This window comes from Carya illinoinensis, chromosome 4 (assembly GCF_018687715.1).
Source record: "Carya illinoinensis cultivar Pawnee chromosome 4, C.illinoinensisPawnee_v1, whole genome shotgun sequence".
Taxonomy (NCBI): Eukaryota; Viridiplantae; Streptophyta; class Magnoliopsida; order Fagales; family Juglandaceae; genus Carya; species Carya illinoinensis.
In genome coordinates, this window is record NC_056755.1 from 16,588,367 (window position 1) to 16,611,717 (window position 23,351).

General features: G+C 32.6%; 2 protein-coding genes and 1 long non-coding RNA gene across 5 annotated transcripts; 1 reads left to right on the top strand and 2 right to left on the bottom strand.

Annotated features, from left to right (window-relative positions):
- The first annotated feature begins 2,533 nt into the window (after positions 1-2,533).
- On the top strand, positions 2,534-4,498 carry LOC122308255 (putative dehydration-responsive element-binding protein 2H). Of its 2 annotated transcripts, none has more exons than XM_043121476.1 (3): positions 2,534-2,690; positions 2,786-2,825; positions 3,735-4,498. In XM_043121476.1, exon 3 carries the CDS (start codon positions 3,788-3,790, stop codon positions 4,394-4,396), a length of 609 nt encoding a protein of 202 aa, XP_042977410.1. In that variant the 5' UTR covers positions 2,534-2,690; positions 2,786-2,825; positions 3,735-3,787; the 3' UTR covers positions 4,397-4,498. The 2 variants fall into 2 exon arrangements, with proteins under 2 accessions (XP_042977410.1, XP_042977411.1); XM_043121477.1 differs by having other exon boundaries at positions 2,558-2,690; positions 2,783-2,825.
- A 3,057-nt stretch (positions 4,499-7,555) lies between these two features.
- LOC122306781 lies at positions 7,556-10,009 on the bottom strand. The gene is made up of 2 exons (XR_006241514.1): positions 9,307-10,009; positions 7,556-8,239 (listed from the first exon to the last, which is right to left on the bottom strand). It is a non-coding gene; the product is annotated as an uncharacterized LOC122306781 (long non-coding RNA).
- A 10,427-nt stretch (positions 10,010-20,436) lies between these two features.
- Positions 20,437-23,071, bottom strand: LOC122306669. Of its 2 annotated transcripts, XR_006241491.1 has the most exons (4): positions 22,320-23,071; positions 21,216-21,580; positions 21,050-21,145; positions 20,437-20,956 (listed from the first exon to the last, which is right to left on the bottom strand). XR_006241491.1 is itself a non-coding variant. In XM_043119128.1 (3 exons), the coding sequence occupies exons 1-2, from the start codon at positions 22,996-22,998 to the stop codon at positions 21,057-21,059; spliced, it is 768 nt and encodes a 255-aa protein (XP_042975062.1). In that variant the 5' UTR covers positions 22,999-23,071; the 3' UTR covers positions 20,437-20,956; positions 21,050-21,056. The 2 variants fall into 2 exon arrangements, 1 of the variants encoding a protein (XP_042975062.1); XM_043119128.1 differs by lacking the exon at positions 21,216-21,580.
- Positions 23,072-23,351: the final 280 nt, after the last annotated feature.

The following is a 23,351-nucleotide window of genomic DNA, read 5'->3' on the forward strand; positions in this document are numbered from 1 at the left end:
AAAATATGTATATTATACTATATAGGTCAATCCTAACTCGACTCGTTAAGCTTATCGTGTCAAAATCTCAAACCCTAACACGACTAATTAACATAACGGGTCGTGTCATGTCAACCTATTTTGACCCATTAGTGAATAACGAAATAGGTTAACATGATACAATATAACTTGTTTCAAACTGTTTATATAAATGGATTGAATATGCTCGAAATTAACCATTTTGAACTGATTAAATTTAAGATAATTTTATATAAATATTAAAATCACAATATCTATAAAAATTATAAAACTAACTACAAGTCTAAAATTACAATCCAAATAATAAAAATATCGAAATTAAAATTCTATCAAATTTTCTTTTAGATATAAGGGTATAATTGTAACTTTAACTTTCTTAATATATCATAATGGGTTATAACGGGTTAAAACAAGTTGACCCATTATCAATCTATTAAGCAATCGTGTCTAACGAATCAATCTATTTTAACTCAAATTCATTAAAACTAAACTCTAACATATTATTATAATATTAGGTTAATGTAACATATTATCACTTCTAAAATTGGAAACTACTGTTCGAATATCAAATGATTACCCTGTAACAATCAGCCAAATGCGCGGCACTTTTTGTCAAAATGTTAGCTGTGATACACAGCCAGAAGTGAGTGCTCTCATGACTCATCTACTGGCTTCATATCAGAGAGAAGTTCTTTCCTCTCTCCTCAATCACTCTCCACAAACATAACCACCTACTTCCCCCTCATCAACGTGATAATTAGGACTTGGGGAGATTTTTTTATTCCTTTGTCATTGTCTTCTTTATCTCCCCTACTCACATCTTCTCCTATCCTAATTCTGTTTTTTTCTTTTTTAATTAGTAACTTTGACGAGTTGTAACCCTCCTAAATACCAAACACAAGAGGAGCAAGCACAAGAGACTTGGAAAACCAATCCACTCTTTATTGTAGAACCTATCAAAACAATTATAATAATAAGTTAGATACAGTTTTAAAATATTTAAATTCTGCATGATTTTTTTAAAAAAAATTAGAGTTCATCATTAAAAAAATAATTGTTTCATGTGGGTTCTAAATTTATCTATTTTTTTAAAAAGTAATACACATAACTTACACATATAGGATTACAAATATCATTTCTCTAAAAAATTTTATAAGATTGAAAAAGATTTCTTAGATTTTTAAGATTTTAAGTCGAATATATAGACACATAACTCATAAGTGATCTTACAATATTTATTACTATAATGAATTTTTTTAAATAATATTAAATATAGTTAATGCTTTCTATTTCTCTCACGAGAAATGATTTATATAAATCCCAATTTTACAAATTTCACGCAAGCTCTTTATAAAAAAGTGAATCCCACCATAATAAAAATAAAATAAAATGAAAAACTCACTTTTTTTCTCGAAGGAGCTCACAATTTTACAAAAGATTTGTTCATAACTTGTACATTTGGGGTTTTTATCTAGTATTACTCTTCTTTTATATTTAAAAGTGTTTAAATAAAGAAAAAATATATTTATCATCTTAAATACCACACATCGCACATACTTTTTTTATCTTTTAATTTTTTTTTTTTCCTTCGCAAGTATTTGGTATAGAAATTATGAGTAGAAGAACTAAATTAGCTCTTGAAGGAATAAAACAAATAAAAATATGTGTGGTGCTTGGAAATTTGGCATGATGAGTAGCAAAGTTCGTGAATAAAAATTTTAAAAATCTTGATATGTGTTAGAGCATTCTCATCTAGTTCTCTATACTCTCCAAATCTCTAAATTTTAGGGAATCAAATTTTTTGACAAAATAAGCATTCCATCCGATTTCCTATTTTAAGGTATAGATTCAGGATATGAATAATGACTCCCTATATTTGGAGAGTCACTATTTATCTCCTAAATCAATATTTATATATATTTTATAAAGAATAATTAAAGATGTAGAAGTAAAGTAGTAGAAATAATAATAAAGAAAAAATAGAAAAAGATTATCTTAATATAATAAAGAAGTGATAGAGAATAAAATATATATTTTATAAATAATAGTTAAAGATGTAGAAATAAAATAGTAGAAATAATAATAAAGAAAAAATATAAAAAAAATTATTTTAATGTAATAAAGAAATGATAGACAAGGAAATGTATGAAATTTTTTTAAAATGAATAAAATTTAAGAGAAAATTATAAAAATGTTATTTCTAACTAAAATTTAAAAAAAATTATAGAAAATTGGAGACGCAATATTATCATCTAGAGTTTTGTTATATACAAGTATAGTTCTACACTAATTTGTGTACCAATACTGATTTATTCGTACTTAAAATTTAAATTAATATTATTTTTAATAAAATTTATTTTTTAACTAATCACATCACATTAATATACAGATTAATACATAATTATACTTGTGCTATATTTTTCATATCATCTATGAGTAAAAAGCAAAGCACAATGAGATCTCGGCCCATGGGCTGGGCTTGTAATTTGCATAACGGCGTATATAGCGCGAGATTCTTTTGTTTGGCGGCGGCGGCTTGTTACAAAATCAACAAAAGTCGGTACTTTTAGGGATTTCCATTTCTGAAACTCTGTTGCTTCGACACGTAGTTCCCATCGCCCAGATCCAAGACTCCCCCAACCCCCTCCGATGAACTCAGTCGGAGCCACGAGGTATACACGCACCCTTTAGTTCTTCGCTCTCTATCTCTCTCTCTCTCTAAGCCCTAACCCTAAAATGGTTTTTCTTTGTATGTTTATTGTAGCAGAATCTAGGCTCTGCCCCGGGAGCTTCAGTGGCAATATAAGGTAACCGTTTTATTTCTATCTTTTCAAATTTGTTCCCTTTAGAGCCAGATCTAGCATAAAGATCAGTTTGAGTTCAAAATTGGAGTATGGACTTTTATCTTATGTTGTTGTTTACGCCTGAATGATGATGCAATGTGGTACCTAGATTGATGTTTAAACTAAATGGATGCTAAGTCATTGGAAGTGTGCGATTTTGGTTCTAAGCTTACGTTTGAGTTAGTTTATTTCTTGGGGTTGCTATGGATGCTAGTGTTCCATGTAGCTGTATGTTGTGATCTTGCTCTTCATTCTTTACTTCTATTGTTCATTGGGGGAGCTTCTACATTCATATCCTGGGGTACCCGTTGGTCCATTACTCTTTCTTTGTCTTCGGCTTGTTTTTGCCCTTTTCTGGAGTGAACCTAAAGGAGTGTGCGTGGTCAATTGAAACATTCCTTTTTTGGAGTTATGTACAATTCTACCTTCTTCTTTTTCTTTTCTTCTTTTTTCTTCTTTTTTTAATTTCAACACAGTCTAAATTTCAATTTGCGTATCTATTTTTCACACATGCATCAGTTGTGCAATTTTTTCTTTTACTTGTGACAATTTTTCATATTGACATGAACCTTCTATCTTCTAAGGGAAAGTTCAACCTTCAGGCAAATAGAATTTTGGTAATATATTTTGCGTAGACAAGCTTAAACTCTTCTCTAATTTTACAAGTGTGTGGTAGGCCGATTTTACATTGGTAGTTTTCCGTTGAGCCAGTTTGGTGCTGGGAAGTTTCCTTTGTCCTTGGATTTTATCCCCTGGTTATTGATCTGCTCTTAATTTGTAGTTTTAGCCTGTTGATAACTATTTAAGTCAATTTATTTTTATGATGAATGTTTTCTGTTCTAAAATGAAAGTCAATCTTTCTAACATTGGCAGGGTAATCGACGAAATTCTTTTGGTTTTTCTGTTCATTTCTAACTTCAATTTGCATGCTTAAGTTGGATCAAACTCATACTAGAGGGGATGGATCTAGATCCCTGGCCTCCATTCTTTCGAACTGGAAAGAATATAATGAACAACTGGATGCTTGCAACAATGAGGATAAACCAGTTCGGAAAATTCCTGCCAAGGGTTCGAAGAAGGGATGCATGAAAGGTAAGGGAGGCCCAGAGAACTCGCGATGTAACTACAGAGGTGTTCGGCAGAGGACATGGGGGAAGTGGGTTGCAGAAATTCGGGAGCCAAACAGGGGGAGTAGACTTTGGCTAGGTACTTTTCCTACTGCCATTGCAGCTGCTTTTGCTTATGATGAGGCTGCAAGAGCCATGTATGGTTCCAGTGCCCGCCTCAATTTTCCCAACATTAAGATATCCTGTTTCTCGAAGGAATGTACCAAGGATTCTTCTTTAGTCGCAACAACACCATCAGGTTCATTGACAGTGGCAACTCCTGCCGGGTCTGAGTGCACTACAACATCAAACGACTCTGAAGTTTGTCCAACTCAGGGCATTGACCTGAACTCTGTCTCCCCAGGCGTAGAGCACGATGAGGGGGTATTTGAATCAAGAATGAATTCTTCGCCTCCTTCAGTGTTATGATGTATATTATTTTCATATTTCGACTTGGGTGATGGCAAGAATTAAACATATGTACTTTTGTAGGGATAGATTTTGATTTAAAAAAACATATTTTGGTGGCAATATTTTGGTTTTGGTTCTGTTAGGGTGGGTGGGTTTGATGACTTTGATCCTACTTCTCTAATCAGGTGGTCATTTGATATTTGATGTTTCCTGATACAGCATTTCTCTAATCTAACGAACAGTTGCTGTATAACGATGAGGTGGTGTGTTTCCAAGTCAAATTCACCGAAACTTACAGATTTTACTAGTAAAATTAGAGACATCCCAATGAATTCGAAGCTGTGTTTTATTTTCTTTTCCAGATTTGAGAAATGATTTTTTTTTTTCCTCCCGTACGAGAATGCCGTAGAATTAAACATATATGAACTTTTACACCGTTATGTTGAGTTCGAAGGGAGAAAATTTAAAAGATAAGTGCCCATTTGGATATTTAGAATATCTCAATATATTTGTGAAGGAAAATAATACTATGTCACTTGAGTTTGTTCCTTCAATAGGACTGTTCATGTATTTTATTTATTTATTTATTAATAGTTAAAGAAGTTTGTGTATTTTTTTTAAATATTAGCAATAAGGTGCAAATACACTAAGGGCACAACGGTGATCGCTTGGCGGCATAGTAGCACCATCTTATCTCTGAATGGTAATGATATGGTTTAAATTAAAATATTTTATTAAGTTTTGAAAAATGAGAGATGTAAAGTTAAATAAAAATGTTATAAAATTAAAAAAATCATTTTATTATAATTTTTTAATATTATTTTTGTTTTATTTTTTTGAAAAATGAAAAATAATATTTTTTTTCTTTTTTAAAATTTGAAAACATTGTAATGGTTGGATAAAAAAATTAAAAATTTGAAATTAAAAGTATTTATATTTGGGATAATGCTATAGTTACCGCAGTAGTTTCCCGCTTGAGGTGGCATACCACGTGCCATGCCACGCGCATTTTTAAATTTTTTTTTTTAAGAGTCTCCCGCCCAACATCCTCCGGTTATCATCTGTTCAGATTCTTAGAAGTGAAAAATCTCCAAACCCACGATTTAAGCCTACTTTCATTTCCTCCAGCTCCCCGATAACCGGCATCCAGTCCACGCGGCAAGAGATCCATTTCCGGCGCCGACTTCCAACTCTCATTTGTCCGACCTCTAATCCGAGAGGTACATTTCTCATTTTTATCCTCAAGTTTTGATGTATAAATTGATTATGATGAAATAGGTGGTTTTGAAACATCTTTTTAGTTTTGATATTGTCCCTTTTTTTTTTTTTTGTGTGTACGCGGTATTCCTTGACCTCAACGAATTAGCAGCGCTTCTGAGATTATAGAAAAAACAAAGCAAAATCAAGAGAAAGCTATATCGCCACTCAGGAGTGGCAAAGGTGTGTAAATATAAATAATATTGCTAAAAAAATATGGTTTTTTTGTGTTTCAAGAAAAGCAACTAGCTTTTCAGTTGGTCGAATCATTTTCCTAGTCTTATTTAACTTCATAGCGTTTCAGATGCTCCTACAGTAATTCATTTCTTTAGGTAGTAAGATTGAATATGTTTGGCAACTGTAAGGACTGAAAAAGTAAATAATTTTCTAATGTCAATGTTTTCCAGTACACAAGAGTAGGTTCAGACTCATGCAAGTGGTTGCTGACTTTGGAAAATCTTGTAAAACAGAAGCGAATCCCCATACCATTATAACTTCAATTATTCTATATTTTTTTAGAGCGCATTTAGTTGCAGTTTGCTTTTTTGTTTTTGTATGTTTTGATAGACCAGATTTTTAAGTCCAACTACGAAGGACTATGAAGGAATGGAGCTGTATAGAAGAGAGGAGAGTTCAAAAGGGGAACCCGACTTCTTTGAATCTTGAATAAAAATGAAATATTAATGTTTTCTATAAGAGGGATGGTTATTAATTACCAGAGCAACAACATCCCTAGTGGCTGTGGCCAATATATCAACTCTATAATCCACTTTTTTTGTTTTGTGGTAAATTTTTCTGTGATGTTTGTTTGTTTAGCTTGAATATTCTGTTCCTATTTCTTAGTCAGTCTTTTTGCAGTTGCATTTTCTATTCATCTGCTTGCTTGAATGAGAGTTATATTTATGCAGATTATTTTGACATTGGACGGACTGCTCCTCCCTCACAGGTAATTCAAATTACATTATGGAATGTCCATGATCTTTATTTCTTTGGAATGGAATACCATGAGTTTTGCTTGACAGAGAAGTTCACAGTTGCTGCAGTGAAAGAAAAGTACATGAAAGATCTGTTTCTGGTTCGGTTGATTCATAAGCTCTGTTTCTGGTTAGCTTTCCACTTCCACGTGTTTGTGCTTTTGCTAAAGGATCAACATCAGCATGTTTATGATTCTGTCATTGTTCTATTTGAGAGGCTTAATTGTTTTACCGCAGGTGTTGCAAAGCTTATTAGCAACTGTTTTTTTTATCTTATGTGTGGAAGATCCGGAGAAGGATCAAAGTGGCAGAGAAGGATCAAAGCACATTGCAGTATTTTACTATATTTATATTAGTGTGTAAGATCTTTAAAAGGATCATGCTAATCATTGTAGTGTTTCATAGTAGCCATCCCCAGGGTTGATTATTGTATTTGGTTACTCTCAATTATTTTTGCCAATGAGATGAGGATTAGAGACACATAATGGAAGTTAATTTCTGTACATGTATCTTTATTTTCCTGAGCTGATGCTTAGATCTTGATGGAAGCAAATACTGTTGGTATGAGTATAGTTAACAAGTAGATGTGGTTTTGCTAAGGTAGTCTGCGTTAGAACTTGCAGCTTACTTGTTGCTATCCACTTCAGTATTAAGGCAGTAAACTTTGAACGAACGGACTACAACAATTGGTTATTTCTAGGATGCTTATGGAACTCGGCAACTGAAACCAATTTTACCGCAGATAAAAATACACCACCTTACATCAGTTCTCTTAATCAGTGCTAATAAAAATGCACGCCTTTCTCGCTTATATTCAACTTCATCTCTTTGGTGCAAAATTATAAGAGCTCTTCTCACGTACTAATGTAAATATTCATCAATGTATACCAATATCAATACTCTTCACAGATTGACCAAACAAAATTAAAGGACTTCAAATGCCCAATTAGACCAAATCATTCTGGTGCATTATAACTCATACGATTTGATTACAAATGCCCAATTTGAACTTCTTGTTCATGATAAAATACAAGTTGAATACAATATATGCAAAAATACAGTTCTTCAAAATTAAGCTAAAATATATTACATCTTCTTTTCTCAGAATTTCCCAACAAGCAAGCCTAAACGAAGTACCCACCACATTGAAATTACTAAATACAGACCCTATCCAACTTTCTCTTGAGCCTCTCAGTCTCTATTTCTAGTCGATGTCAAGTTCTTTGGATATCTATTGCTAGTTGTATCTTTTGATTTCGGTTTTTAAATGGTTGATTCTCTTCTCACCATATGGTATTTCTGTGTCATACCAACAATAAACCCGCAAGAATGCCCAACCTTCAAAATCAACCAACCGCAATATGAGGAAGGAATTAGGCAGGTGATAAGATGATATAACCGAGGACAAAGTGGAAAATATGAGGAGTGAAAGCTAAAATTACTCTATAGCAAGAGATAATAGCCAAATCAACTTAACTCTTTCAATTCCCACACTACAGGTCTACCAAGTAGATGTGGTTTTGCTAGAGACTTGCTTCATTGAGGATGAGGAAGACAGCCTTCTGTTTTGGTTAGTACATGTCATTTTGGAGGGAGTGATGCAAGTTATTTATATGCAGTCCAGCATGTCCTTTTGAAGAATGGAATGAAACAGAGAGGCATATCTTTAATTGTCATTGACCAAGAAAATATGAAACCTCAAGATTTCTATTGATAACGCCTATCCAATGGAGAAACAGGTATTATATTGAAACTGTACCAAACTCATAATTCCTATTGGAGAAAGAAACCTACTACATACACAAAGAGATTATACAAAAATAATGGAGGTAAAAATACCAAATACGCCATGGAATTTAAAAAATAAAAATAAAAAACTGCAAGAGGCATTGGAGCTCAAACCAAATTATCCTTATTTATTGTTCTACGGTACCTAAACTTAGGAGAGAAGTAAAGACTACAGCTTTTGCCATAAGGAAGATAATTTTCCCCTTGATTCTCAAGAGAACTTCGTCTCTAACATATGAATTATTCATAATTAGGTAATCATTTTTTAGGGATACGAACACAAGAATCACTATGCTACAAGATATAAATTTAATCATGCCACATTGACTAATAAGCAAAGTGACTTACCAGCAAACCACATGGATATAACAACATTATGTATATACACACAGATATATTTAAACTTGTTCTTTCGTTCATCAATTTATTTACTCTACAAGGCAATGTGGTGTGGACAGTTGCATGTAAGTGTATATGCCAAAATTAGGGTAATGTTTTGATGGTCACTCTGTTTTGCTGTGTACTTTTAAATAAAAGGAAATCCAATGCATCAATTTACAAAACAGAAAGGGCAAACTATTGTGTAAGTTTTTATTAAATTTCACAAAAAATAAAAATGATAAATGTCCACCAACCAGTAGATGCTCTATCAGTTCCGAATTCTACAGTGCCGAAGCTACAGAAATTAAATAAGAGAGAAAGAAAAAGATAGTTCGGGTTCTCTTTGATACAGCTAAGGAGTGCCCCGAACAATGGCCACCAACCACAGAACTTCTTCAATGCAGGGCACAAGATTCCTCATTATATGGCATCATTAAGATAAGCGAAAAGAAGATAATCGTGCACCGAACATAGAAATGTTGAAAACAATCATAAGAATCATAATGAACAGAATTCAAAGGATCCTACCAACGCAATCAAAAGAAGTTTTCAGCCGGCAGCCTTTTTCAGGGAAGTCAGAATCATAGAATGTCCTTTCCTTTGTTGGCGTAACAACGGTGAGTGGCGACGGGGAACGGCGAGTGGCTACAACTGAGGGTTTCTCGCGATGAAGAAGACGAATTTTTTTTTCAGTGGTATTAGGGTTTGGTCTGGATGGAAATGACAGAATGGGTTTCTCGCCCTTGAAGAAGATGAAATTTAAAAAATTAGGTAGATTGGAAGAAGCTTTCACGGGAATGGACCAAGCTTCAGGGGATGAAATTTTTATGGCTTCACGGTAGTTCTATAGCGAAGGAGGGACGAAGCTTTACCGTGAAGAGGTTTGAAAGGTTGAGGCGACGGAGGGACCAAACTTCACGGGATTAAATTTTTCTGGCTTGTAGTTTGAGGCGACGGAGGGACGAAGCTTTTACCGAGAATGGGTTTGAAGGTTGAGGCGACGGAGATCCAAGCTTACTGGCTTGAAATTTTTCTGGCTTTAAGTTGAACACGACAGAGATCCAAGTTTACGGGAATGGGTTTGAAGGTTGATGACACGGAGGTCCTTGACCAAGCTCGGGAATGGGAATGGGAATGGGTTTGCAGGTTGAGGAAGACGTAAGACACGGAGGGACCAAGCTCGGTTTTGGGGGAATGGGTTTGAATATTGACGAAGCTTGGGAATGGGTTTTTGGCGCTTAAAGAGGATGAAATTGTTTAGCCTATAAAACATGCCACATGGACCTGCCACGTCAAGCTGAATGCAGCAGCGGTGAGCGTAACTTTATCCTTATATTTGAGTCATGTCTAAAAAAAATATATATGAAAATACTTAAAAATAATTATTTTGCCAAACGGATCCTAAATATGAATGAATACATTAAGTTAAAACAATAGAGGTCACATATTTGAATTGTATGATTTTAAATGCTTAGGTTTGGTTTGGATAGTTAGGTTAAATTTGGATAATGAGTTAAAATGAAATGAATTAAATAAAATATTGTTATAATATTATTATTATTTTTATATTTAAAAAAATTGAATTATTTATTATATTTTATGTATAAATTTATAAAAATTGTAATGATAATATAAGATAAATTGATAGTATTTTTCGACCCAAATAGTCAACTAAGCCTAAATTGCATTACATATTTTTATAAATACCCTTCATTTAATACGTTATTGTGAAATATGTTATGAAAAATGCAGCAGGTAAATCATTTAAAAAAAATTCTAATTTTTAGAGCCTTTGAACTCTTGCCAAAGAAATCAATTTGACGGTAAATGGGCAAGCAAATCAATCATTTACTCTAGAGTAATGCTACTCAATTTATTAAATTTTTATGTATTATTTTTTTAATTTTTTTTAACTAATTGAATTATTTTATTTATTATCTATATATTAAATATTTAATAAAGAAAAAAAATAATAATTAAAAAAATGTAATGTATAGAAATTATAAAAATAATAAGAGGTCGTAGAGTTTTTTCTTTGAAAAAATCTTATTCTCATCCTCACACTTCACACATCACACTTATTTTATTTTTTTTTTTATTTTTTTATAATAAATATGTAATATATGGATGATAAATAAAATAATTTAATAAGAATAAAATAAAAAATAATATAAAAAATAATATTTTAATATATAAAATATACAGTATAAGATATGTTTAGCCCTCTCTCTTTTTTTACCCTATTATCTAATTTATAGTTCACCTTGTGTTCAAACGAGAAAGAGATAAAGTACAAGTAGTCGGTAGTGCAAAGTCTCCCGCGTCCTTGGACTGTGCAGATTTTCACCGCCACCTGGATCCTTCTGAAAAAAGTTCAAAAGTCTTTGAAGAATTAGCAACTTTTGACTTTGGTCTGTTGGGCGGATGGATGGCCCACCTGTACTTTAATCATTTTATAAAATAAACAGGCTTTAAGGCGGCTGCTTTCCTTGGATCCCATCCCCACTGACTTTTGATGGGGGCAGTAACTCAAATATCTTTCTTTTATGATATGAGATTTCCATTTTCTCACCTACAAGTTGTATGTAGCATGCATTAAGTTATGAGCTGTCACTCCTTTTAAATAATCTAATAGGACAATGCTAAGGTAGGTCAAAAAAATTATAAATAAAGAAAGACATTTCTAAAGTGCCTATTAAATAATGAAAAAAAGTTAAATCCAAGCATATAACATAACCGGCGTGCAAGCAGCGTGTCCACGTCATTTAATAAAACGGTATATTTTTCTTTTACTTACTTTTTATTCTTAACTATATGTATTTCATTTTCTTATATATTTTCCTTTCCATTTCCTTTTATCTTTGTCTCTTTCTCTCTCAATTTCATTTCCCCTTGTCTCCCTCCATTTCCATCTCTGTCGGACCTATCCTTGTTCCTCTCCATCTTGTTTTCTCTTTCCTCTTCCTCTCTATATCTTATACCTAAATCCATCCCCCTCCATCTCCATTTGTCCACTTTGTAATCCACCCTAATTCAAATTGATATCTTCAAAATCTGAAAAGAGCATCAAAGTTGACTCATTTCTCTTCATACAAGCTCCCTTAACGCAATTTATCTCTTCACTAGCGTCCAACAATTTGCCGCTTCACTATCTTCCAATAGAATGAAGTGAGAGAAGCACCAAATTTATTGCTTTCGAAAACTGCAAAAATTTCATTTGAACTATGTCTCAATCAGAGGAGAATGAGACTGAACCTATAGATTGCGTGAAATTGGCGAGGCAAAAAGAAATCTGTTTGTTTTGGTGCTAATGAATCTAAGTGCACAAAGCACTTTCTAAGTGCCGAACCGAGTTCAGTCCAGCTAAGCTCGTTCCCTTCGCAGAGCCTGAGCGACCAAAGCCGAGGTGAAACCGCTCTTTGCTACGGAGCTGTTCTAAGTAGCCACCACCGCAAAAGCCGCAAGAGGAGTACGGGACGAGTGGCTATGGCCTCAAGAAAACCTCCTCACCAGCTCAACTCACAGCAATTGAGAGAACTGCCTCGCCTTCGCCGCCGCCTTTGCCTTAACCTCTTAAGAGAACTGCCGCAGTTTGCTCAAAGGGCTCCTTTTGATCAAGGCATTCGTCAAATGTACAATAAACTAAGAAAAATAATATTTTGCCTCCTTGTTTTATTTTAATTAAAATAGCTGCTAATGTAATGTTATGTCAGCCGACTCCAGAGCGACTGAATATCCTGACTATACACAACAGCTTTGTTAAATAATATCCACTAAAAATGTATGCTAATATAAATGATTTTTTTTAATTTTAATTTTATTTAAATATTTTTTAAACATTCTTAACTATTAATAAAAAATAAATATATATAATTTTATAATTATAAATATCATTTCTTTTTATAAAAACATAGTGTTTGGTTGTCCATCGCACTATTGAAATGGGTATTATGTATTCTAACTTTCTCTTTTTAAAATTTTATGTCCGAAATTTATAATCCCCATGTAGTCTCTAAAATTATTTTCTAAAATTTTAATATATATACATAAATGTCTTTCTTCAAATTTTTTTCTATAGTCCAAAAATTTTATATAATTTCTATATATTATCTATTTTCAAAGACGTGACCTCCCTAAAATTAAATTAAAACTAAATTTAAGATAAATAATAAATTTAGTAATATGGATCATAAAGTTTTTTGTCATATAATATTAGACTTCTTAATATAAAATCTAAAATGAAAAAAAAAAACCTTTAAGATTGTTGATTTATATAGAAAATAGTTAAAAAGTTTCATTCTCTAGACTTTATTGAGTAAGAAAAATTTATTTAAGTTCTCAATTATAGGATTGTACATTTAACGTGATACAAAAATATCTAGATTTTACATTAAAGTTGATAAATTAGCTTACATATTAAAATAAAAGATAATCTTCTTAAAAATCGACCACTTGATCGTTTCTACGAAGAAAATAAATTTTAAATATTTTATTACAAAAATAATAATAGATAAATATTATTCTATGAAATATTATCGTCCAAAATATGAAACATATATTAAGTTTTTTTTTTTAAATTTAATCTTTTTATATATGTGATAAATTATCGATATCTAATTTTATATATAGTTATATTTTTAACAATTTTTTAATATCTTTTTATTTTACGTAAATGTATTACACAATAATTTTTATTTTTATTTACCTAAAATTATATGAAGAATTACACATTTATTAAATATATCACTGACATTCTTTCAATTAAGTTTGATGCCGTCCGATTTGGTGTATCATTTTATTTTATTTTTTTAATTAGACCAACTCAAAATCCAAACAGTTTAAAAAAGTTGAGTCCTATTAAATGAAAAGAGCACAGAGGGAATGAGTACTCAGCTATACTTACCAAACTAGCTCTAGCTGTTATGCCAACTGTATATGCTTTCAATTCAAACCAAAATTATTATTTTATGGAAACTGGCCTGGTTTTTACATTGCCAGTTAAAATAATAGAGAAAATGAGGTACCACCTTTTTGCGCTCGCCCTTACTGGGTGCGGTTATATTGTTATAAAATATATATATATATATATATTGGGTTTTATATTTAAAACAAAATTATCCTATAAATGAAACCATATCATTTTGTATTTGTAATCTCTGTGTATGGTAAATATTCAGATCTGCATATGAATTTATACCCCTAAAAGATGGTAATGCTTATCATTATATTATATTTATATAAAAATTTTATTACGTACAAGTAAATTCGCCTACCGATCTGCGTGTTAATGTTACTATCTTTATATTTAAAATTTAAATTGACATAATTTTCATTAAAATTTAACTTTCTGATCAATCATATTGAATGATGTGCATATTGTGCGCAGAATTAATCATAACCAGATTTTTCATTTAGGCAATGTTAGTTTTAATTTTTAATTATTTTATCAACAAGAAAAACGACCTCTTATTCCAAAGGACTGATTTTATTCTTCACCATTTAGTTGAAGAAAATTGAAAAAATCTTCTACTTTCATCAAAGGCACGATGCTTATTGCTCGACTAGGAAGGAGTGTGATAAAATGAGTATGGAGTGAAGATTACTCTACTATATTTACTTTAAAAATCAGAACACCTAACTTTTAATTGAAGAGTTTATGATGATTATGTAATTTAAATAGTTAGAATGTCTATTTTTATGGTGGATTACATGATTTCCAACTGTAGTGTTTATATCTATCAGGAATATGTCTATTAGTATTATTAATTGGTGCTTACCATATAATTCGGCTTTGAAAAAGAGTTTTTAAAGCCTTCCCACCACTTTTTTCATTTGGCCATTTACATTTTTAGCATTTTATTTATTTAAGCTTCAAAATATTTAAAGAAAAAAAAGAGAGACAAAAGAAAATTTATAACACAATTATTATTCTCATCAAGAGAAATTATATAGTTATAAAGATATTTTATAAAAATAAATTTATAAATTGATATAATTTTATATGATAATTATATTTATTTTATAATAAAAATAATTTTATAATCTAATATATTATATAAAATTACGTTAATTTATACATTTAATTTAACTAAAAAATTCATTTTTATTTATAAAATCCAAAAATATATTACAAAAATGCTAAAATGACTGTTACTTATAAATTACTTAAATCATAAAAAAGGATGAAAAAATAACTAGTTTTGTTGCTGTCGATGGTAACAGAATCCGAACCCTTTACAACTCCAGCGTATATCAAATCCCAACACAACAGCATAGGAGAGGAGAGGAGAGAATCCAGTTGTAATTCCTTGTCATTTTGTAGCCAAACAGGTGTTTCCCAATAACTGATTCACCTACTCAGAATTGAGTAGCCAAAACAGGTGTCTCCCATACACGCTTCACCTGCTGAGCTTTGACGAGAAATACAGACACTGACACACTTTTGCTCAACTCCTCGGAGCAGAAGCTGTCCTTAAACTCCACCTCTCCCCCCTTCTCATAAATCTCTCTTTATGGCACATGGGGCGCGCCCAAACAGCTCCCAGAGGAACCTTCCCCTCAGCTTCAAACCACACGTTCACGCCCAAAAAGCTAAGCCGTCCATTTCCCTTTATATACACTGCCTCCAACAAGCGACTCACCTCCCATTTGTAACCTAAAATTTCCCTGCACACACACCTGTCTGTCTAAACCTTAATATCAGAAACTGAGTCAAGCCCTTGAACTTGTATGCTGCAGACCGTTTAGAACATGGGGAGGCTCGGTCTGGTTTGCTTTATAATGGCTGTAATCTTGGGGGTCGAAGCCATGGCCGAAAAATCTAAGGGTTTAGAGTCGAACCCACTTGGGGAAGAGGTTCAGAACAAGGTTGGGATGCTTGGGGTTGTGCCTAGAGTTGCGGATCAGCCTGCTTCTAGTGCTGCAGAGTCATCAGAGGGTGAGGAAGACTCCAAAGTGGCTGAAGCTCCTTCGCCGGCCAGACGGCTGGGCAAGCACCACTCTGATAAATCTGTTGCTGGTGGGGGTGTGATCATTGGGGGGCTTGTCACTGTTATTTTTGCTGCTGTTTTTTGCTACATTCGGGTTACCAGAAGAAGGAATGATGTTCACTGAGCTGTGTTCATATCTTGAGACATACAAACATTTTTTTTTTTTTTCAAATTTTTATTTCTAGAATTTTCCATCCATTAGTCTCAATGTGAAGGGGTGTCATATTGACCCAGAAACAAGATAATGAGTGACGTACCGGTGTAATTAACAGATTCCGCGGAAGTATTTGGATTTTCTTGTTTGCATTGTCCTACTTTGTCTTGCTTTCTGTTAACTTTTTCCAGTAAAGCTGAAGTGCTCGTGTCCAAAACGTGTAGATGCGAACTCTAAGGAACTGCTGACGGAAAAGTATAATGTCTTGGAGCGTTATTCGTATTCCTGTGTGGAATATCCTTTAATTTGCAGCATGTTTTATATGGTCTGGCCAATTCACCCTATAATATTGTCGCTCTCTGCAGGCTTAAGGATTTTACTATTCTTCATAACAGATTAATTAAACATGAAAAAGAAGCTAACAGAAAGATTCATGGAACAAAAGATCTAGCCTAAAGACTAGAGAAATATGGTAGCTAATTTAATGCTTTTCCTTGCCGATCTAGCTGTATTTGGATTCCGTCAATTGTCAAACTGTCAGTTAATAAAAATCTTGCTGTATATAATTGTCACTAGTTAGGTTTGTTTGAAATTTACAGCAGTACTCAACCACTTCGGTCAACTCATTTGTGGTCAATAGGGACGCATTCTTTATAACCTCGTATCTGCCTCTCCAATCACACCACTGATAAAATATACTGGAAACACCAACAAAACAAATAAGGACCCAGCTGCAATTTTGCTGTATAAAATTGAGAGTCAAAATTATCGTCCGTTCGTTTAATTTTAAATCGAATTTAATATTTAAATACTTAATATTTAAATTATTAAATTTATTTCGATTCAAAATTTTTTTATAAGTAAAATTTATAATTTTTTTAACTTAATATTTTTTTACTTACAGAATTTATAATTCCTTCTAATTTTTTATAAATATATTTTAAATAAAATTCATTTCATCTTTTTATCTCATTATTATTTATAAAAACAAACGACTCATCGTAATAATTCAACTTAACATGATCTAAACGAGACCCAGATCTCTAGTAGTGTCAGTAAGAGATTTGGTGTCCTGGCCTTTTCACGACAAACTTTTATTTGTGCAAAGCAGAAATAATTTGGGTTTATTGGGGGTAATGTAGGGTAACTGCATTTATGATCTCTAGGCTCTAGCGGCACTGAAAATGGCCAACTATTCTTGCAAGCAAATCATTAGACAGGCTGTTATTGTATCATTTGTGTCGGCAACTATAAAGTGAAGAAAAGGAAATACGGTCATTTTTAATTGGGGAATATTAGACATCATTTTATATTATATATTTTATATATTAAAATAGTATTTTTTATTTTATTTTATTCTTATTAAATTAATTAAATTAATCATCTATACATTACATATTTATTATAAAAAAATAAAAATAATTAAAATAAAAATAATATATAAAATGTAAAAATGATAAGAAAAACTTTCCTTTCAATTTTAATTGCAATTTGCTGGATCAAGGTGGTGTTGTTTTCGATGTTAAGCTAGGCTTCATGAGTGACACTTTAATCTTGTACATAAGCATTACTACCAAACCTTTAGTCACATCAAACAATTAGGTTCAGCATTCAAGGCCGGACAGCTCATATGTGTGTAAATATATATATATATCGCTTCCACATTTTGATAACGAGAGTCTAACTGTCTAAAGACTCTAAACCGTAAAATAGCATAGGGAATAGTTCTAGTTTCTAGATATTATCATTAATTAATGATCACCAATATTTTACTTCAACTTAACTCTAGAAATCAAAGACTTTCTACTTTCTACATCTTGCAATCAGTTAGACAGGCTAGAGAACTTAACACCGTCTCTTAAAAGTTAGTTGAGGTTTCGACGGTAAGATATAATGCGATGAGTTGATAAAAATTAAAAATTAAATAAAATATTATTATAATTTTAATTTTTTTAATAATAATATTATTTTAAAATTAAAAAAATTAAATCTTTTATTATTTTTTTATAAAAATTTAATAAAATTATAATAATTAAATTAAATAAAATACAATGAATTGAGATTGATGAGATGAAATTAACTCTAATCTAAGCATTCTGCTCATAATTAAGTGAGTAACACATCGATTATTGTGGATTTGACCTTATAGATTGTAAAAAGAATTTCAAAACACAAATATCTTTGTATCAATAATATAAAAAAATAATATTAATAAAAAAATATAAAAAGTTATATTTGCAATTATGCTTATTATAGTATCCAATACACCAACATGGCAACATTGTGAAAGTCTGCCACACTTTGCATAAAAAAAATTATTAGATAAATTTTATTTATTATTTTCACACATCGTACTTTTTATTTTATTTTATTTATTTTTTCTTATCAAATGTGTAATATATGTAAGGATGAGAACGGTTTGATCCGGTTTGATCTAGGGGGGTAATGGACCGAAATTTTTGGTCCATTATTTTCTCCAGACTGAACATTCTTAGGGACTGGACTAGACCGGTAGCTATCGGTCATATCCAGTCCATTAAGTCCAACCATTTTTTTTTTTTAAAAATTGATTAATAAAAAAAATTATTTAAAATACTAAATTAAAATTAAGTGACTTATTAAATGAAAATTATATAATAAATTGTACAATTATTAATATATACTAGTACTATATATTATAGTTATACATTAAAGAATATGATAATACATTGATTTAAATATATATATAGTTATAAACTTAGTACCAATACTATAACTAATAACTATACTAGTAATATTACGAATATACTATAGGTTAATGATAAATTGGTAATACTATATTAAATAATACTCTATGTAGTTATAGTGATTTAATACTAACATATTAAGTTAACTATACTAATACTATTATACATTTATACATATTATAATTTATACTATAACTCTTATAATATGTTAATTTATTAATATATACTAGTATTATATATTATAGTTATACATTAAAGAATATAATACTTATGTAATATTATAATATATTAATAATGAATTATATACAATTATTTATATAAATAATATATATACATAATAAAATATATATTTTTATTTTCATTCCGTCTGGTCAAGGGTGAGAAACTCTTAGAGTGGGCCCAGACTAAATGAATTTGGTCCTATAAAAATTGGATCGGACCTAATTCGGTCTAGTCCAAAAATGGCTAATTTGGTTAGTTTCTCCTATCCTAATCGGCCGAATCTCGCTCTTGGGTGTATAGATAATAAGTAGAAGAATTTAATTAATTTAAAAAAAATTAAAAAATTCTTTTAAAAAAACAAGTATAGTGTGTGAGAAATAATGAGTAGCAAAGTTTAGGTCACATCACAGCAATATCCCAAAAATGCAAATCTCGACAACCAAACTCATTGCCTATCACCTCCAACTCCAATGTCTTCAAAGCTCACAAGGGAGCCAGTTTCAACGCTACGGTTGCCGCCCTCCAATATCTATACTCTCAACTCTTCCTTCTCCAAATCCAACCATCTTTGATATCAAAGATTCAGGCTTTCAGCCATCTCCCATGTCTCTTTTCCTCCACGGCTCTTGATTAATGATCTCCTCCAATACCACACCTCTCCTCCAAAGAGCCCACGGCCCCATATATGCGCATATAGCTCCAACCCTCCAAAGTCCAAACAAAGGAATCAAAGGCTTAGCAAACCACTCCACTTGTAAATTGGACTTGCCCAAAAATCTGAACATTGCTCCGACACAAAAATAGACATTGCTCCACATTTCAAAAACACATTCATTAAAGCACTCTCAATGCAAAAATCCGATTGTATACCGAAATTCCACCCCAGTGCATGAGTTTGAAGGCATACCAGCAGATTTGCACAATCCACAAGCAGGCTCCAATGTGTAAAGGAATTTCGAATCACTGGACCACTTCAGATTATCACCAAAAGATTCAAGCGCTCTTTTACTTATTTATTATTGAAGAAGTAAACACTCCTAAAAGCTCAATATAGATTAAAAGTAACAATATATGACACGATCCGTAAATCTAATACAAATATTATACAAAATTAGTAAGTCTGTGTTTGATGTTTACGGGTTCGATTTAAAACGGGTTGACCCGTTAAAATATGATTATAAATGGGTAAACTTACTTAACATGAAGTCAATTTGTTTTGACCTATTCATAATTTATTTTAAAATTAAAATTTTATTATTGTTAAATTGTAATATTGATATTTCTCAATATGCTTATACTTTTATTGTTGGGATTATAATTTTAGAACTATGTTCATCTTTGTTATTATATGGTTTGTAATATTGGTTTTATTGCATGTTAAACTTTGAAAAATATTAATATATATTTTTTAAGATATTGTAGTTATTATTAAATATAGATTTTAACTTTTATGTAAAATTATGTTAATTAGGTGAAATGAGTTATACATTTCGTGTAAACATATTTCTAATTAATTAATAAACAGGTGATATAACGCAACCCGTTATCTAAATAGGTTGGGTTAGGATTTAGAAGTTTGATAAGTTTAGCTTAATGAGTTGGGTTTAGGTTGACCTATATAGTATAATGTTCATGACTTGATACTACACAAACACAATGCAAAAACATGATTTGCCACTCTTAAATTACAGACGGCAGGAGATTTGAGTGACTAACAGTACTCCCTAAGCACCAACTAAAATTCCTAAAAATAACCAGAAAATACTATGAACGGTAACCATCATTATGCCGTTGGAGGCACCAATTACTCAAAAGAAAAGAGTGCTTCTTCTCTTCTTTTGCTGGGTGCCGCGGGGCTAAACCTGACTGCAGGAACAACGAAATTCCTGAGCAGAATAAAAGTATCAAAACTATGGATTTTCTCTAATTAGTATCGAATTCAAGATGCCCGAATGACTTGCTATCGCAAGCCATAACTACATTCCGAAAATGTTGAAAATATCATTTTCTGGAGATGGACAGCTCCTCTCTAAAAAGCTTCACCCAGTTAAACCGTGAATATTATGCCCATTCCCAAGTCTGTTTCCCTGGGGAAAACCAAAGCAATGAGGCAATCAAATGATTTAGGTGCAATGGGAACATGCATCATGCGAGTAGGGAAGTATGAACAGAAGCCTTACACAAATGTTATTCAGAACTGTAATCTTGATTAATCCTGCACAGTCCCCCTGCTTCAAGTATGATATGAAAACCTGAAAGAAAGCCTTTAATGTAGCCTGCAGAAGATGGGGTCAGCTGGCATACCTCCATTTTATACGTTGGGATAATAGTAAATGTTGATCTTACATGCCGAAATCCGTGCCTTTGGCGATATCTAATTTAGCAGGCCAGTCAGCAGGCTCCGTAAGAGTGTTTAAATATTTGCAAATATCAGAGATACAGAGTCCAGTCTATGTGAATAAACAGTGCAGTAATGAGCCCCACTTTTTCATAATGTACCCTGCCACTGATATTCAAGCCCTCTTCATCGAACCTATTCTTTGCAAAACCATAGGATAAAACTCAGGGAGTCCAAGTGTCAAAATTATGGATACTGAGACCCTTAGATCATTCCAATCCACTAAAACTGATTCATATTTCTTAATTCGGCTGAAAGAACTATGCGTAACTTGGGTCTCGCTCCATGGAAGGACCAGCAAGGCAGCAAGTTACTACAAAAGTATTTTGAAGGACTTAGGAGAAAGAACAAACAAAATCCCAGCACGAACTTTCATTCCAGTGCAAAGAACCACATCCCAATTAGTCATTACATTAAACACTTTGTACTCGGAATTCAAAGACTCGCATTTCTCAAAGATGTAAAATATAGTATTGCCAATGTGCAAATCAAATGACAACACAGATTTCAAGATCTGCAATTGAAGCTCTGGGGCATCTTGTGAACACCAAGAATCTCTACATCCATCAACAAGAATTTCCACATTTTTGAAATACAGTTCCCGAATTATTACTACAATTTTATGCTGTTGAGCTCTGTTTTGATGGTGCTTAGGAGATCAAGATAACACCTGATTCCCGACGCTCAAAGAAACAGAACAACATTATAAAACTGGGTGCTTGATGCATGAGGCACAATCACAAGAATGAGGATACAAGTAAAACAAATCTAAATTATTTCATTCATCCATTAAATTTGATATTTCGTACAGCATAACAATACATAACAAGATTCTATAGTTTCATCTAATTCACCAATCAAGTTCCCTAAGATTCATCTTTTAATTCATTATCAATTCACTAATCGTAACATCGTTATCAATTCACTGCTACAGAATCATTGGAAAAAAAAAAAAAACAAAAGAAAAAAAAGAAAAAAAAAACAACACTTACAAATACAAAACAATCAAAGAAAGTAACCAATCAGACCAGGAATCAATCAATTAGACTTACTAGTTCTCATTACAATCCTTGTCATTCTCAATCCAATCAAACTGACATTCGCCGCGCCAACAAAAGAAGAATGCCTAAACAAATCCGCAATCTCCCTCACCTCCTCATGCCCACACTCTTGCACAACTACCACACACACCCCATTATCCCTCACCGACCTCTCCATCTCTGAAATGAACCTCGCCGGGAACAGAGCCTCCTCCAAATGCCCAGTGTACACCAGATCAAACGCACCATCGAAAAACGGCAAGTCATGCGGATCCGCCCGGCTCACCAGAGGCGGCGAGTCAACCAAATCGACACCCGTTACGTCCGAAATGCCGACTTTGGAGAGGGCCATGACCTCGTGGCCGGCCCCGGCGGAGACACAGAGGACTTTGGAGTGGTTATGGAGGAGACCCAGATGGCGGATTGAGGTGAAGAAGTGAGAAAAGGAAGAGACTTGGGACTTCCAGGCCCTGGAGGACCAGAGGCGGCGGTTCTTCTTGTCGAGGGGGACGAGCTCACGTGGGGAGGAGTCGCAGGTGGACCTGGGGAATTTGAGGTGGGGTTTGGGAGGGGAGTTGGGGGGGACGCAGGTCTGCGGGGTTTGGAGAAAAAGGAGGAGAAGGGTGAGGGTGGCTATGGTGATGGAGGCGAAGGATAGCCTGTGAAGGAAGATTTGGATGTGCCTATCCATTATCGTTGTTGAGGAGATTGAATGGTTTGGTTCATTGTTGACAAGAGCGATGCTCGCGCACGCAGCTTCTTGTTCATAATTGATAATTAAAATTAAAAATACTTCAGACCGGATGATGTGGTTTTCCAATCTTTACACCTACGAATACGGTAACGACACGTTAGCAATTGGGCTTTTCTAAAAGTGATTTTACCACACTGGATTATATCCCAAAGTCAAAACTCTCATTTCTTTCTCCCCATCTCCTCACTGCTCCCTTACAAAAAGAGCTGCTAGTATGTCAGCTGAAACATACCGTCGGACCTATTGTTTAGGTGGTTTTTTTTATTAATTTTATTTTCATATTTTTTTTA

What these genes read in the sequence shown, in the direction of transcription:
- LOC122308255 (XM_043121476.1), top strand. Translation starts at nt 3,788, where the DNA reads ATGCTTAAGTTGGATCAAACTCATACTAGAGGGGATGGATCTAGATCC.
- LOC122306669 (XM_043119128.1), bottom strand. Translation starts at nt 22,998, where the DNA reads ATGGATAGGCACATCCAAATCTTCCTTCACAGGCTATCCTTCGCCTCC. An exon ending in AAGGATTGTAATGAGAACTA is followed by an intron (nt 21,146 to 22,319) that starts GTAAGTCTAATT and finishes CATCTTCTGCAG; the next exon opens with GCTACATTAAAGGCTTTCTT.